The sequence below is a fragment of the Haliotis cracherodii genome, unplaced genomic scaffold (assembly GCF_022045235.1).
Source record: "Haliotis cracherodii isolate W230 unplaced genomic scaffold, xgHalCrac1.p SCAF_23, whole genome shotgun sequence".
NCBI lineage: Eukaryota > Metazoa > Mollusca > Gastropoda > Lepetellida > Haliotidae > Haliotis > Haliotis cracherodii.
In genome coordinates, this window is record NW_027266279.1 from 11,984,988 (window position 1) to 12,002,304 (window position 17,317).

The window sequence follows — 17,317 nt, forward strand, 5'->3', positions numbered from 1 at the left end:
TGGCCTTGGACAGGGACAACGCTAGCAGCTGAGAATCACCCAAAGCTGTAAATGTGTGATTGCATGTGGTCTTACAACAAATGAAATCCTCCTGTTTGTTGAACTGTTTCCTGTGGGAATTTTGTGTTAGAATCGGCCCCCAGCAATCTATTCTGGTCGTTAGCAGCTCTGGTGGTCAGACTCGGTCCCCAGCAACCTATTCTGGTCGTTAGAGGCTCTGGTGGTCAGACTCGGTCCCCAGCAACCTATTCTGGTCGATAGAGGCTCTGGTGGTCAGACTCGGTCCCCAGCAATCTATTCTGGTCAATAGAGGCTCTGGTGGTCAGACTCGGTCCCCAGCAATCTATTCTGGTCGATAGAGGCCCTGGTTGTCAGACTCGGTCCCAAGCAACCTATTCTGGTCGATAGACGCTCTGGTGGTCAGACTCGGTCCCCAGCAACCTATTCTGGTCGATAGAGGCTCTGGTGGTCAGACTCGGTCCCCAGCAATCTATTCTGGTCGATAGAGGCCCTGGTGGTCAGACTCGGTCCCCAGAAACCTATTCTGGTTGATAGAGGCTCTGGTGGTCAGACTCGGTACCCAGCAACCTATTCTGGTCGTTAGAGGCTCTGGTGGTCAGACTCGGTCCCGAGCAACCTATTCTGGTCGATAGAGGCTCTGGTGGTCAGACTCAGTCCCCAGAAACCTATTCTGGTCGATAGAGGCTCTGGTGGTCAGACTCTCTGACCTGATTGATAGCGTGTAACGGCAGCCTGTCAATAACCAAGTCTGGACCAGACAATGATTGACTGATATTATGTGCAAGGTCCCATTCCACCGGGCCACAATGACACGCAATCAACCAAGTTACCTCTTACATCCAGCATAGGTTGCTGGGGACTAATTCCTCAGGACCTGTGAAGATAGGGGGTAGAATAGGTCTTCTGCAACCCATGCTTGTCGTAAAGGACGACTATGCTTGTCGTAAGAGGCGACAAACGGGATTGGGTGGTCAGGCTCGCTGACTTGGTTGATGCATGTCATCGATCCCAATTGCTTTGATCAATGTTCATGATGTCAATCACTAGATTATCTGGTCCAGACTTGATTATTTACAGACCGCCATCATATAGCTGGAATATTGCTGAGTGGGGCGTTCAACAACAAACAAACAAAATTGTAACTCAGAATCCCCAAAGGGAAGATATAATTATTGTCGTATGATGTGTTGCTCTGTGTGGTTGTTACAGACTTCAGTGTAGATTGGTGGGCTCTAGGAGTCTTGATGTTCGAGATGTTGGCAGGACGATCGCCTTTTGATGTTGTCGGTAATGCTGACAACCCGGACCAGAATACAGAGGACTACTTATTCCAGAGTGAGGCTTTCTTTTGATGTTGACCCTCATGGTTGTCATATGAATTAGACATCTCTTTTGTGATCATTTAATTTCGAAATGAGGCAAAAAAAATTATATATTTTTGTCAGTGTGACATAGTTTGCCTGTGAGAAATAAATTCAGAATGAGGCCTGAAGTTTGAAGTTTGGCATGCAAAATGTCAGTTGAATAAAAACATAAATAATAAAGTATAAAATGGTATGTACAAAAAATCATATTTCATGCTATGTGCACAGATACAACAATCCTTGTGTTGTTTTGTGCTGTACATTGAGTGAATGTTTTCAGTTATTCTTGAGAAGACAATCCGAATCCCGAGATCCCTGTCTGTAAAGGCTGCATCAGTCCTGAAGGGATTCCTGAACAAGGTATTGTATTGAATGTTATCAGCATTGCAAAAACGTTAAATCTCCATAGCACTATCTTTGTACATGTAATCTGGTATATATTTCCTATAACGTTCATCTTCCCGAAGCAAGGGAATTAACTGACTGTAAATGTCCAGTTTCCACCATTGCTGAACAGGGATAGATTGCTATGCTCCTTTTATTGACTAATCAGATTCCACCTCTCATATCATAAGTGAAGTGCATCAAAACACGTGAGCACCTTGATAAAAGACATGAAAAGGTTTTGAAAATATCTTTCGACACCCAGTTGATGATACACATCCTTTGCAAATGTTGCAGTCGACTGAAATCTACATGTTGTAATCCATCCTGTTTTCGAACCGGATGTAGATTTTGTAACGCGCTTTTGATTGGACGATGCATAGACTCGTTAGTCCAGCCAAAACTTAACTCCACAATTCTAGCCTTGTTCAGTTTTACAGTCAGTTATCTCCCTTTGCCTCGGGAGGATGTATAACGCTATGATGATGTGATATGTTTTAATTCAATATGTAACGAATTCATGTCGGCATGTGTATATGTATATAGCTGTGAGAGAGACATGCTGATCCACTCCCTGGTACCCTGTGTGCTGAGATCTGTTTATTGTCACACAAGAAATTTGATTCATCATGACCAACAGTACAGTGAGAAAATAGTGGACCGGAATTTTAAGTTATGTCATAAGTTATGGATGCACAATAGCTTCAAAGATCCGATTCAAGAAACGAAGCATTAATGCACTTGATATTTGGTACCTTCAGAGCCCGAAGGAGCGCTTGGGGTGCCACGACCAGACCGGGTTTGCGGACATCCAGTCCCACCCGTTCTTCCGTGCCATCGACTGGGACATGATGGAGCGGAAGCAGATCGCTCCCCCGTACAAGCCCGTCATCAAGTCTGACCGTGACCTGGAACACTTCGACCCTGCCTTCACCAACGAGCCGGTCCAGCTCACACCAGATGACCCGTGAGTTGTGGATGAGTATTTACTGGCAGGGTTAAAATAGGTTGGGTGGCCCGTGAGTTGTGGACGAGTACTGACTGGCAGGGTTAAAATAGGTTGGGTGGCCCGTGAGCTGTGGACGAGTACTTACTGACAGGGTTAACATGGGTGGGGTGGCCCGTGAGTTGTGGTTGAGTACTTACTGGCATGGTTAAAATAGGTTGGGTGGCCCGTGAGTTGTGGACGAGTACTGACTGGCAGGGTTAACATGGGTGGGGTGGCCCGTGAGTTGTGGACGAGTACTTACTGGCAGGGTTAAAACGGGTGGGGTGACCCGTGAGTTTTGGACGAGTACTTACTGGCAGGGTTAAAATGGGTGGGGTGACCCGAGAGTTTTGGACGAGTACTTACTGGCAGGGTTAAAATGGGTGGGGTGACCCGTGAGTTTTGGACGAGTACTTACTGGCAGGGTTAAAATGGGTGGGGTGACCCGAGAGTTTTGGACGAGTACTTACTGGCAGGGTTAAAACTGGTGGGGTCACCCAAGAGTTTTGGACGAGTACTTACTGGCAGGGTTAAAATGGGTGGGGTGACCCGTGAGTTTTGGACGGGTACTTACTGGCAGGGTTAAAATAGGTTGGGTGGCCCGTGAGTTTTGGACGAGTACTTACTGGCAGGGTTAAAATGGGTGGGGTGACCCGAGAGTTTTGGATGAGTACTTACTGGCAGGGTTAAAATAGGTTGGGTGGCCCGTGAGTTTTGGACGAGTACTTACTGGCAGGGTTAAAATGGGTGGGGTGACCCGTGAGTTTTGGACGAGTACTTACTGGCAGGGTTAAAATAGGTTGGGTGGCCCGTGAGTTTTGGACGAGTACTTACTGGCAGGGTTAAAATAGGTTGGGTGACCCGTGAGTTGTGGACGAGTACTTACTGGCAGGGTTAAAATGGGTGGGGTGACCCGTGAGTTTTGGACGAGTACTAACTGACAGGGTTACCATGGGTGGGATGACCCGTGAGTTTTGGACGAGTACTAACTGACGGGGTTACCATGGGTGGGATGACCCATGAGTTGTGGGCGAGTACTTACTGGCAGGGTTAAAATGGGTGGGGTGACCCGTGAGTTTTGGACGAGTACTTACTGGCAGGGTTAAAATAGGTTGGGTGGCCCGTGAGTTGTGGACGAGTACTAACTGACAGGGTTAACATGGGTTGGGTGGCCCGTGAGGTGTGGATGAGTATTTACTGACAGGGTTAACATGGGTGGGATGACCCATGAGTTGTGGGCGAGTACTTACTGATAGGGTTAAAATGGGTGGGATAGCCAAGTGGTTAATCTGTTCAGGGTAGACTTGTTATTTTTTTATTTCCACATGTCATTAATTCCTCATTCCTCCATCCCTCCCACCCACCCATGGGGATTCTGGGTAAGAATTGGTCCCAAGCAACCCTCCTGTTGAGAAGAGGTGACTTACTGGATTGGGTAACAGTAACATTATTTGTTTATTTGTGTTCCGTGTCTTGTGTGACAGATGCCCACATTGAGGCACAAGTGTAGGTATGTTTATCATAAAACTTTTGTTTTTGTTTTCAGGAAAGTGATTGACAAGATCGATCAATCAGAGTTTGACGGCTTTGAGTATGTGAATCCATTGTTGATGTCCATGGAGGACTGTGTCTAGACATAGTGGCACATGTACCGAGCATTCCGATTGGCTGTTGAAGCTGCTTCCTAGTGGTTGATGTAAAGGCTATGTGTGGATAATTTTGGAGGAATATGACAAGTTCACATACTGCTGTGACAAGAAACGCTATCGAATGTTATCTGCACGATATCGAGTGTTTTCAACGTGATATTGACATGCTATCAACATTATAACAGCATGTGGTGTCATTCAGATTTGACGTGATATCAACACATCAATTTGATATCAGGATGACAACAATGAAATTTACATTAACATGTCATTATCATGATGTTAACATGTTTTGGAAGTCATATCAAGCTGCGATCAAGATATCGACATGACGTCCTCATGGTGTCAGCTTCTGTTTGTATGATATCACCCGACTGATGACATGAACAAGCTATTTCTTACCACGATGACGCACAATACGCATTGCACTGACAGTGTTTGTAATCGAAGTACATGGATAACAAAGCAAGAAGCATGCTTTTAACTTGATCTGTCATCAAAAGAATTTGTTCCAGTGCAATTTTTCACTCTTTATATGGAGCTTAAGGCCATGCAAAAATAATTATTTCGCAAATTCACCATCTTTGTAATTACATCTGTGTGTCCGATCTTTTGGGTCTGTCCGAACAAGGCGAGAGGACCACAAACCCCAAACTGATCATTAAGATTTTTAATTTATTTTCAGAAGGAATCTGTTGTACAAGTAATTACATTTGTGTGGCCTTTGTGATTTTTACTTTTCTATAATACAACTTTCTTCACTGAAAGAGATGAACATATTATGTTGAACAATTTGAACATAGGGATCCTATGTATAACATTTTATGGAAAACTGTTTGTGTCAATCTTATTAAAATCAGATCTTAGTTTCCACTACCGCTAAACAAAGATCTGAGGACATCCCATTACGGAGTGTCAGAACGACCTTTTGCGAATTTTGACCGACCAATGAAATGACTGACAAGAAATCGACATTAGCCAATCAGAAGGCAGCTCTCTCTCAAGCTTTACAACACTAGTTTCAAACTGGCAACTACACTTCAAAACATATTTTGACGTATTCTCGATTAAAAAAATTAAAACTGATAAGAGGACATTCTGGAACGGCTTATAGAAGGCCTAGATTGTGTGGATGTAATCATAAAACCCGTAACTGTCGTTCGGAATACCCCGTGTTAAATATTTCATGGTTGCATGATTAGAAAACACATTCCGACAGTCACTTTCATGATCTGGTAAGCGACACTCTGATTGGTTGGATGAAAGGTCGTTCTGACGTGACCCTTAATGGGATGTCCTCAGATCTTTGTTTCACGATAGCGAGAACTAAGATCTGATTTTAATGAGATTGATTGTTTGTAGAATTCTTATTTACTTTTTATCAACATCTGGTCTCAAACCAGCCTGTCCCTGACTAGATTGGTGATGTGATGTGAAACAGTTCCCACATAGATGAGATTGGAGGGGCACAGACACCAGAGTTGTGTCCCTTTGCAGTGTCAGGTTCTGCTGTCATGGGTCATGATCTTTGTCTATCGGCACCAATCCAGAAATTAGGAATGCTAATGTGGCAAATACAAATGAAGGGGCTGGGATGTCCCCGTGGTCACAAGCAGAACAGTTCAGTTGTGTCCCTTAGCAGCTTGTATACTCTTGGGTTCAAGCCCCAGATTTCATCATTGGTCTGTCAACACCATACCAGTGTTCATTCTGCTGAGGGGGCGGTTGGGTAGCCTAGTGGTTAAAGCGTTCGCTCGACACGCCGAAGACCCGGGTTCGATTCCCGACATGGGTACAATGTGTGAAGCCCATTTCTGGTGTCCCCCGCCTCGATATTGCTGAAATATTGCTAAAAGCAGCGTAAAACCATACTCACTCACTCACTCACTCTGCTGAGTGTGGATATTATCTGTGGAAGGAGCAATATCCTGTGTTCAAATTGCACAATTATGGTCTGTTGTATGTCAGCACCACCATTGCGTATGCTTATACAAACATGTGACCTGATTCACTTCGGGCATTCCACACAACTATCCTGACCCATCAGGAAACAAGTTCAGCACTGATCAATGTACCATCAAACCCAAGGGTGACCTTGGAACACCAACTCTCAACTGTGACCTCAATCACACCCAGAAGGCATTGATTGATTGTCACAACATCGACCATGGGTTTGTCTGGTCCAGATTACTGCCACCGTATCTCTGCCTGTTATGATAATCCCATTCATTCATGGGGCAGTAGCCTTGTGGTTAAAGAGTTTACTCGTCACGCGGAAGACCCGGGTTAGAATGCCCCACAGGGTTACAATGTGTGCTGCTCATTTCTGCCGTCTCCTATCGTGATAGCAGTGTAAAACGTACTCACTCACTCACTCACTCCTTAATCTAGTTGTCAGGGCATAGCTGCTCTGTCAAGATCATTCACTGAATATATAAGAATACTCATCCATTTTATAGAAGGCTGAACAGGCTTCATGGAACCATAGGGGTTGTACTATGTCAGTGTGTTGTCGAAGGGTTGTGTAAAACAGGAGTACAATTATGAAAGTATTTGCAGTATTTTTTCAAGTTTTATATTGTTTTACCTGAGATGAAGGGCGTTTGTTTTGGCCTGATAATGAGCTGTGTGCAAGAGGACCAAACTTGACTACATCTGACTGTGTATGACATTAAGATAGTGTTGCGGAGGTTTCGTAGTTACATTTTTGTAGATTCAATATTCAATATAATGTCAATCATTTTTACTCTTTTGTAGATAATAAAATACCTGTCGTTAGTTTTGCTGCTTCTGTAGAAATTTGACCCATTTTGTTTATTTAGAATCTCAAATTTGTACATATGCCCTGTTCTAAAACTACTTCTTTATGTGAATTGTTCGGTATATGTTGCAATTTGTGCAGGACATTTTGATGGAACATTAGTTTAAGACATTGAATGGTTTTAACAAATGTATTTGACACTATGGCAACGGATTATTACTTATATGTTGCTGAACAAGCAATAATCATTATTTGCTTTCATAAGTTAAATACATGATTTTATGAATATATGTGATGGTGGTATGGGAAAATGGGGTGGGGGTGGGGGTGGGGGGGGGTGTGTGGGGGGCAGGGATGTACTTGTTAAAAACGTCAAGAAAGGTGAGCTTGATAATATTTTTAGTAGCAAGTTGAAAGAAATTATATTGTAGTGGATGGAATGACCATGAGCAAATTTGCTTGTAATATGGAGTAAGTATTGGATGCTGCTACAGCAACAGTGATGCACGTATTTGTCAGTGTACGATGAGCTGAAAAGTCTCGGGTGTCGCCCCTGGGTGTGACTGTGACAACACTGAGTGTCCAGTCAGTGAAGGACAAGGTCCACAACTAACACCACAATGTCAACAACTTTAAGTATTACAGTGTCTCAGATTTGCAGTGTGACATTGGTATGTCATTAACATGGCAGTGGAATACTGAAATAGAAGCGGATCGTTTTCTCTGTGAAACTTGATAGTCTATGGAACTGTGGTATTGTATTGACCTGATGGAGTTTCTAATATGATGGAAGGATGCAGTGTGTTTGTGTGTGTGGCATGTTTTATTAGAATTTTGTGCTTACATTGTATATACTCAGAACAGGGTCATCATGTATTGCAATTTTTTACCGATGATGTGGTGCACCAAGGCTGTCTGATTCCGGTTCCAACAGGATTGTCGAACACAATTTATCAATGTGTTTTTTCGTCCTTTAGGTTTGCTTTTTAGGATGGTGTGGATGAGGATTAATCTGATAATGGCAGTCCCGACCAAAGTTGTAGCAATCATAGTGCAGAGTTGTGGCCCTTGGCTGAACCAGGATCCATGTGTGAGTTTGAATCCCATCTTCGTCCTCAGTGTGTGATCCTTGGTCAGCACTGTACCAATTGATATGGGACCAGCTAAAATGGTATAAATAAATGACTGTCACTTGTGGCATTTCTCTCTCATTATTCTGACGGGGCGGTCGGGTATCCTAGTGTTTAAAGCGTTCACTCGTCAATACCCGACATGAGTACAATGTGTGAAACCCATTTCTGGTGTCTGCCGTCGTGATATTGCTGGAATATTGCTAAAAGCAGCGTAAAACCAAACTCACTCACTCACTCACTCATTATACTGACATTGTCATACAACTGAAATAAGATTCAAGGTGGCATTAAGTCCAACTCATTCACTCCGTTGACCTGCGCTGCAAATGTTTCCATGTCGCCCTGTTTGAGAGAATTGATCCGTGGTGCACCACTGCTGGGATAGACTATGACCAGACTATTATGCTTACATTACCACAACTATGTATTTGCATCAATCTCATTAAAATCAGATCTTTGTTCTCGCTACCGCTAAACAAAGATCTGAGGACATCCCATTGACCGAACAATGGAATGACCAATCAGAAGGCAGCTTACTCGTGCTTTACGGCACTAATTTCAAATTGGCGACTACGCTTCGAAACACATTTTGACAAATTCTTGATTACAAATTTGAAACCTGAACAAAAGAACATTCTGGCTAATAGATGGTCTCGATTGTATGGATACAGTTAAATTTTTCGAGGCTACATGATCAGAAATCACATTCCGACAGTCACTTTCATAATCTGGTAAGTGATGCTCTGATTGGTCGGATGAAAGGTCGTTCTGACGTGACCCGTAATGGGATGTCCTCAGATCTTTGTTAAGCGGTAGCGAGAACTGAGGTCTGATTTTAATGATATTGGTATTTGCATGTTACATTGATTCCTATGTTCAGTATAGTGCTATAGATATTATCATGTGTACAGTCAGTTTATATTTTCGACAGGAAAAAAACAAACACTAACTTAAATGAGGTATGAACACCAATACGTGTACCTCATTGAGCCATTCCATTACCAGGGTGAAAAGATATTCACAGAATGTTTTGGATTAAAATGCATTGAAACAGACCAAGAATGAAATATTTGTACTCATTCCTGAATATTAAACAATTTTGACTAACAAACACATACAAATATTAAATTATTTCATGACATCATTCTAATATTTATACCGCCAGGGCTCCACAAATCTATGCTAGCATAGACTTAGACAATCTGATACTAAGATATTTTGAGAACAGTCCATTTCTGTAGACGAGATTTCTTGTGTTCCACCCTCCCATTGCGATATTGCTTCCCATTGCTTCCACGATCCTCTAATCATGGGTTTGAATCCCAGAGTCGCCTGATTCTGGTCTGTCGGCACCACCCATACTCATTGGTTTGCCCGTGTGCCAGAGGACCATACCATGGTCTGTGGCACCGAGATCTGTCTGGCACTGAACCACTTGCTGGAGAGAGGTGCTTCTGTTACTGGATTCTTAGTGAGTTAAATTTTAGATTACATTGGCAGTATGTCAGCCAGATGATGAAGGTGATATCAGAGATTCCACTACCCTGCCCAAATATTGCCTCCATTCCTGTGCTCCTAGGCTTCAAATGGGTGATGCTTCTGTGACTAGATTGTGACATATTGATCAGCATCATCACCATCCCTGTGTTCCGTGGCTTCAAATGGGTGATGCTTCTGTGACTAGATTGTGACATATTGATCAGCATCGTCACCATCCTGTGCCCCTAGGCTTCAAATGGGTGATGCTTCTGTGACTAGATTGTGACATATTGATCAGCATGGTCACCATCCTGTGCTCCTAGGCTTCAAATTGGTGATGCTTCTGTGACTAGATTGTGACATATTGATCAGCATCGTCACCATCCTGTGCCCCTAGGCTTCAAATGGGTGATGCTTCTGTGACTAGATTGTGACATATTGATCAGCATGGTCACCATCCTGTGCTCCTAGGCTTCAAATTGGTGATGCTTCTGTGACTAGATTGTGACATATTGATCAGCATCGTCACCATCCTGTGCCCCTAGGCTTCAAATTGGTGATGCTTCTGTGACTAAATTGTGACATATTGATCAGGATGGTCACCATCCTGTGCTCCTAGGCTTCAAATTGGTGATGCTTCTGTGACTAGATTGTGACATATTGATCAGCATGGTCACCATCCTGTGCTCCTAGGCTTCAAATTGGTGATGTTTCTGTGACTAGATTGTGACATATTGATCAGTATGGTCACCATCCTGTGCTCCTAGGCTTCAAATTGGTGATGCTTCTGTGACTAGATGTGACAATATTGATCAACATCGTCACCATTCTGTACTCCTGGGTTTCAAACTGGAGATGCTTCTGTGACTAAATTGTGACATATTGATCAGCATCATCACCATCCTGTGCTCCTAGGCTTCAAATGGGTGATGCTTCTGTGACTAAATTGTGACAATATTGATCAACATCGTCACAATTACTCAAGTCCTTTTTAAATTGAAAAAAGACTAAACTGTTCCATCACTTTGGGCCTTCCTCACACATTTAGCTGACAAACTGTGATATTACAGAAAAACTGTTTAAAGCTACTTAAACCCAAACTCACTCTCTCAATATGCTGAATCTGTTTGGCAAATTCAAACCCACAGCATTGCAGCAAAAAAGGACTAAAATGGAGAACTGTTCAGTTTTATCGTTTTCACTAACTTATTTTAAGCTCATTGTAGTATAGCCATACATGACACCAATCATCAATCTCATTAAAATCAAGTCTTAGTTTAGCAGCACCGAGAACTAAGATTTGATTTTAATGCGATTGGTCATCAATATGCTCTTAAGCCGACATTTCATTACATTGTCAACATTTTCTGAGTTGTGACTTTATCGACATATCTTGCTTTGGTTGATGTTTTATCATATTGTATCTATTTTTGTAGCGTTGTAGATGTATATACTTTAGTTTCCGACATGTATCTCACTAGTTGTCCTATGTATCACTGGGCAAAGAAAGTTGGCTGTATAAATAACTTTTTTCTGCATTAACAGTTTGTTTAAAAGAACTTATTTGAGTTGCTATACTGTTTGTTGTATGTTGAGCTTTGGTCATGAAATGTTCAAAAACTGTTTCTCATTGTGCAGATCTGTTTTAATAAGATACTTCATTTCTGACATTTCTGGAAGACAGAACATGGGTTGGCTGGCCAAGTGTGAGTCTAAACCCAGGAATAACTGCTACTGTCAAGGATTTTAGACACAGACCAGATACAGAGGAAGTAACTCGTTTTTTAACCCACAGGGATTTAATGGATGTTTTGTGTCAGCAAAGTGGGAAGTGCTCTCTCACTGGTCGTGAAGATGATGCTGGGTTTGCCCCAAAATGGGGGCCATGGGTGGCCCAGTCGTCTGAGGTGATGCTATTTGCTGTGAGTTGCATCCCTTGGGCATGACAGAGACCGAGGATCGGTGGTTTGAATCCTGGTTCACACCGCTTATATTACTAGGTTTGTCAGCACCACACCCGTGCTCATGGGTTTCACCAAGTGGTAAACGTCTGAGACCTGCATCACTTCGGGCTTTCTTTCCACATTAAGCTGACATGCTGTGATACAAGTGGAATACTGTTCAAAGCGGCATTAAACCCAACACACTCATTCACTCACTAGTACCTTGTGTCCTTGCCATGACTGAAGTACATGTATTGTCCAGTTGTCTAAGTCCTCTGCATAACTTGTCACAATGTTGGTTGGTTTGTTGTTAAACGCCGCACTCAGCAATGTTCACTGATGATGTAGCACAACCAAACCTATATTCATTATTTTTAAGGGTATTATTTTAAGATTTAGGTTAAAAAAATATTTTAGTTATCAGACTCCTACTTAAAACATCTCAATGTCTTGAATACTTTTTTTTTTATATATATTTCAAAATGAAATTCTAACTTCGCGGATGACACTTTTATTGATGAAAACATTCTTGCTTGGGTATAAATTATGGTTGCATTATTTACCGTCTTCGATTACCAAGGTGCCGTTGTACTAAACAACCTTAGCGCTACGATTGTCGTAAGTCTATGTTAAGGTATGGGAGTTACGATCACCTTAGCACTAGGATCGCTTTGTACAACGCCACTCTGTTCTGAGAATGTGAAATAGGTTCAGTAGAGGCTATTGACATATCATGAGGTGTTAAATCAAAATATGCCGGCATATCCACCATCCTCATATTTCGTGTCCAATGTGAGATGTCATAGTTAATAAGTGGTTAATTACTGAGAAGGATGTGCAGAGCGTTACATGGAGAATGCCCCATAATGCATGTGAACGAAATTGCTGTTTTATGCTGAAATTACTGCTGCTGCTATTCTTGTTTCATCATGAAATGTTTGGTTATGAGTTTGTATGATTTAGATGTATTCTGGTGTGAAACTGCTAAAACATCCCCATTTTTTCATTTCTGTGAGGTGATTTATCTGAACACCACGGGGCATTGGGGTAGCCTAGTGGTTAAAGTGTTCGCTTGTCACATCAAAGAAGGGGGTTTGATTGCCCACATGGGTACAATGTGTGAAGCCCAGTTCTGGTTGCTGGAACATTGCTAAAAGTGGCGAAAAACCGGACTCACTCACTCACTCTGAATGCCACATCCATGCAGTTTGTCACGCGTTGACATCTTCTGAGATAAATAAAGACATATAGACACTTCACTAGGCACACTCTTCACAATTGTGCCACATTGGCACTGTGTTGTTTTACACCTTCAGTTTGTGTATAAATATTACATTTGTGATCCTTATAATGAAACTTGTGCCCAAAGTGTAAACAGTAATTTAAGGGCTAAGCAGGTTTTAGGGTACAACGACTGAGATAATAAGGGGTCCAACACCTGGGTCAAAGGATAGTAAAGGGGTTCCATGCAGGCTTAGATCATTTTAAGTGTCATATAACTTTGGTAGGAAAAGGCATCCAATGGCTCAGATTGTGAAGGGGGTCCAAGGGCTAAGATAGGAAAGGGGGTCCAAGGGCTAAGATTGTGAAGGGGGTCCAAAGGCTCCATTTGTGAAGGGAGTCCAAAGGCTAAGATGGGAAAGGGGGTCCAAGGGTTAAATTAGTTAATGGGACCGAGGGCTAAGATAGTAAAAGGGGTCCAAGAGCTAGGATTGAATAGGGAATCCAAATACAAGATAGTAAAGCAGGTACAAGGGTTAAAACAGTACAGCGCAGGGCTTTATCTTGACAGGGTCAAAGGTTGATATTTGGTGCCACGCCCACAGGAAATGGCAGTTCAAAATCCCGAAACAGAATGAACAAGTTCCCAATTCATTTTAAGTTAGTTGTCACAAATGTTATGGCTTTGTAAAGATGACTTATGTTTCAAGGTTGTATAGTTGCATATGTGTGTTGAGTGTGTGTGTGTGTGTGTGTGTGTGTGTGTGTGTCTTGAGTGTGTGCGAGGACACACTCTTTCTCTCTCTCTCTCTCTCTCTCTCTCTTTCTCTCTTGTACTTGTCTGGTCTTCTGCAGGAGTTTAAAAACAAAGTAACACTTTTAAATATGTTATATCTTGAGAAGAACAATTTAAGGTCAGACATTTTAAGTTTAATTTTCACGGGTTTTTTTGTTTTTGAAAGGTATATCTGTGTTGCTCTTCTTGCCATAACATCAACATCCTTTAAGGGTCAATTGTGGTTTGGCAAAATGCTAGCTACATGAGCCAATACAAATGTGTCTAGGTCTTTCAAATATTTTTTTAACTTAGATACTAGTCATGTTCTTGGTGCAGATTGTTTGATTTTAGTTAAATACAAAGGAAGTTATTCTCAGAATCGCACTGAATATGATGTACAGTTCACCATTTCAGAATATGTATTAGGTAGTTTTGAAGATAGTATGGGCGAGGCCTGAAGAGTTTAGCTATCTTATTGTGATAGTAATACAACACACTATGCATATTAACTGATGTCAGAGAGGAGACTGGTGGACCAGGGATGGCTGAGTTAAAATAATAATAACAATAATAATTGGTGATAATGCGTATGAGTGTCTAAATCTAAATGTTTATTTTACACTGTAATATTTGTCATGTCAATATTATCAGTTTAATGAATTTCTTGTTCATATCAAACCTGAATTTACACAGATATTTGATGATTAAGTGATGAGAATATTTTTCATGTTTGATAAAAAAGATGCCACGTGGAAAAAAAAGATTCTTCAAAATTTGGTGAAAGGTTTCTGTAGACATTGTCTCTATCTCTGATATGGTTCTTTCTAGTTATCGTGAGTGTCAAAGTGTCTTACTATTCTTGGCGCCTGTGATCCCTGTATTGTTTTGAGCAGTATATGTATGCCTGGTCTACATTTTCACATTTCTACTTGTGAAGTGAACATTTCCTGCACAGATAATTTGTATGGCAGAGATTACTATTCCTTGAATAAACACCAAGTAATATTCTGCAGCTTCTGTGTTTGTTATGAGACATTTAATATCCTGTCTATACTTGTGGGATGACTGTGAGTGAGTGACTGAGCAATATTCCAGCAATATCACGGCGGTGGACACCAGAATTGGGCTTCACACATTCTACCCATTTCGGGATTCGAACCTGGGTCTTCGGCGTGATGAGCGAATGCTTTAACCACTAGGCTACCCGACTGCCCCTTGGATGACTGTGAAGGAGCCTTGTGGTTAAGGTGTTCACTTGTCACGACTAAGGCTGAGGTTTCATTTCCCCTTTGGGTACTGTGTGTTGAACCCTTGTATGGTGTCACCGCCATGATATTGTGGGAATATGCAGCGTAAAACCCAAACTCATGCACCCACTATGCGTTTACGGTAGGTAGGTAAGCTGGGGAAGAAGAGCTGAGTTTAGAGGATCTGGATGCATTGTACACAACATCTTTCGCGCTAGGACTGCCATTTGTCTTGGTTACGGTATGGGTGATACAATCACCTTTGTGCTAATTTTGCTTTGTACTATGGCACCCAGGTTGTTCGGTGTCTGGCCTCCTGTCACAAAGTGATCATAGCTCTGTGCCTATCATAGGTCTATGTTGAAGTTTGGGAGTCATGACACTTGCACTATGAAACACACCCATGGCTAATTGTGCATCATTGTACCTTGTACCATTGTACCAAAGGAGACACCACATGTAACCTGTATATCAGGGGCAGGACTGAAGCCCAAGAAACTGATAGAAGTCCATCCACCCACTCTCCGCCACCGGCAGTGCTTAACTTCGGCTGATTTGTGGATTGTGCGCTTGGCACAGGACCATGTGTCATCACATTGGTACGATGTTTGGAGACCATTCTAAAGGATATTGTGGAATACAAAAACGGCATAAAATTATGTATGCCAACTCAATGACCTGGAGGGTCAAGTGTTCACGGGACAAGGGATCTTATATAGCCGCCAAGGTCAAGGTCATTTGTAAGCCTGCAGATATCAGAAAGTCAAGTCACTTGGGCTACGAAAAAGCTGCATCAAAACATGGATATGATGAAAAAAATATGTACACATTAAAAGGTGAAATGGCTTTAGCATGAAATGTGAATCTGTTGTCTTGTCCAGGACCAATTTATGAGTGAAAAGGGATACCAATATGGCTGTCTGCTAAGAATAGTTTCTTCTTCCCAGAATCCGTCACCAGAGATCATCAAGGTGATGCAACACATATAAAAACAGGAACCAGTCTAAAAAGCGAAGTGCAGCCTGTGGTCATTGCGTTCTTGGTAGTGATACCACTGAACAAAGAAAGGAGAGTTAAGATAGCCATTTTGTGGAAGTAAGTTCCAGCCCATTTACGACAAGAGGAGCTGCAGAGAATCAGGGTAGGGTCATTCAAACACGTGACAGTGGTCATCTTCCCGAGGCAAGAGTGTTACTTCAAAAGTCCAGTTTCAACCCTTGCCGAACAAGGCTGAAATTCCTGGGCTCGATCGTAGCCCCACCAGTGGTTATTTTAAGGGTAAAGCTATTTTTCGGGACATTATCATTTGCAGGAGCCCGAGGTCTTCGATTAACTGCCCAACGAATATTACCCTGTAGTAAGACTACAAATAAACAATACAATTAATGGAAGCAAATATGGTGAGACACTCCCCCACCCCCCTACCCCCCTACCCCCCACCCCCCACCCACCCACAACAACAAACAAACAAACAACTACATCCATACCAAATGTCGATACATTTTGAAAAAATTAGATGGACGATTCATAGCCATTCATGAGTTTCTAAGTGTGGCTTCTGTTGTGGTCATGTTTTAAATCAGATCGGAATTCTGTGAGCAAAATTTAGATACGTTACAGCTGGGATCATTCATACGAAATTTCAGCTGAATATTATCAATCCATTCCTTGTTTAAGTTCATTGAAATCCACTCACGCAGGTGTGTTGTCCAAAAACAATTAGAGCATCAAGGCTCACCAGTGCAGGGATGCAACTCATATGGCAACAACAAACCTACCAACACGCGTCTGAAAGCAAAATGTAAGCGATGACTTCATATCGACCCACTTGGCTAGCCACAGTAGGCAGTCAACCATTTAACTCAATCGAATGACGACGAAATAGTATTTTTATAGTAATAGTCCAATTTTTATAGTAACATGCTAGTTTTAAATCTACATCTATGATAATTTAGTTTTCTTACTGTCCTTTGTTGACATGGTTTATAGTCTGATGATATGTATCATTAATATATAACTTGTTCTAGTCACGAAAGGGCTGAAATATTGCCAATGTGACAAAAAAACAACTAAACTCACTCACTTTCATATGCTTGTAACATTTGGATTAAATATCTCAATTGGCCGTTTTGGCCTAAATTTTTTTAAACTACAAAATTCTTGGAAGTCGGCTGGTGTTACAAGAAGTTTTCACAGTCTGTGATTGGGCTACTCATGTGTTGTGAAATGAAACACAAAACAAACAGCCGTGTTTTTTGGCACAAGTCATCCAGTTGATTAGGTACGGATCTCCGTGGGTACGGATGGCCCCGTTCCCTTGAAAAATATATAACTGTATCTCTAATCTGA

At 41.9% G+C, this 17,317-nt stretch overlaps 1 protein-coding gene across 9 annotated transcripts in view; it reads left to right on the forward strand.

Moving 5' to 3' along the window:
- Positions 1–6,241, forward strand: part of LOC139471649 (protein kinase C iota type-like) — a 65,908-nt gene extending 59,667 nt beyond the window's left edge. For 8 of the 9 annotated variants that reach the window (XM_071254068.1, XM_071254066.1, XM_071254063.1 and 5 more), the window contains 4 exons: positions 1,231–1,356; positions 1,666–1,745; positions 2,531–2,736; positions 4,304–6,241. In XM_071254068.1, coding sequence (XP_071110169.1) covers positions 1,231–1,356; positions 1,666–1,745; positions 2,531–2,736; positions 4,304–4,391 — 500 coding nt within the window. In that variant the 3' untranslated portion in view covers positions 4,392–6,241. The remainder of the gene's footprint in view (positions 1–1,230; positions 1,357–1,665; positions 1,746–2,530; positions 2,737–4,303) is intronic. The other variant, XM_071254064.1, reaches the window with a different exon arrangement.
- Positions 6,242–17,317: the final 11,076 nt, after the last annotated feature.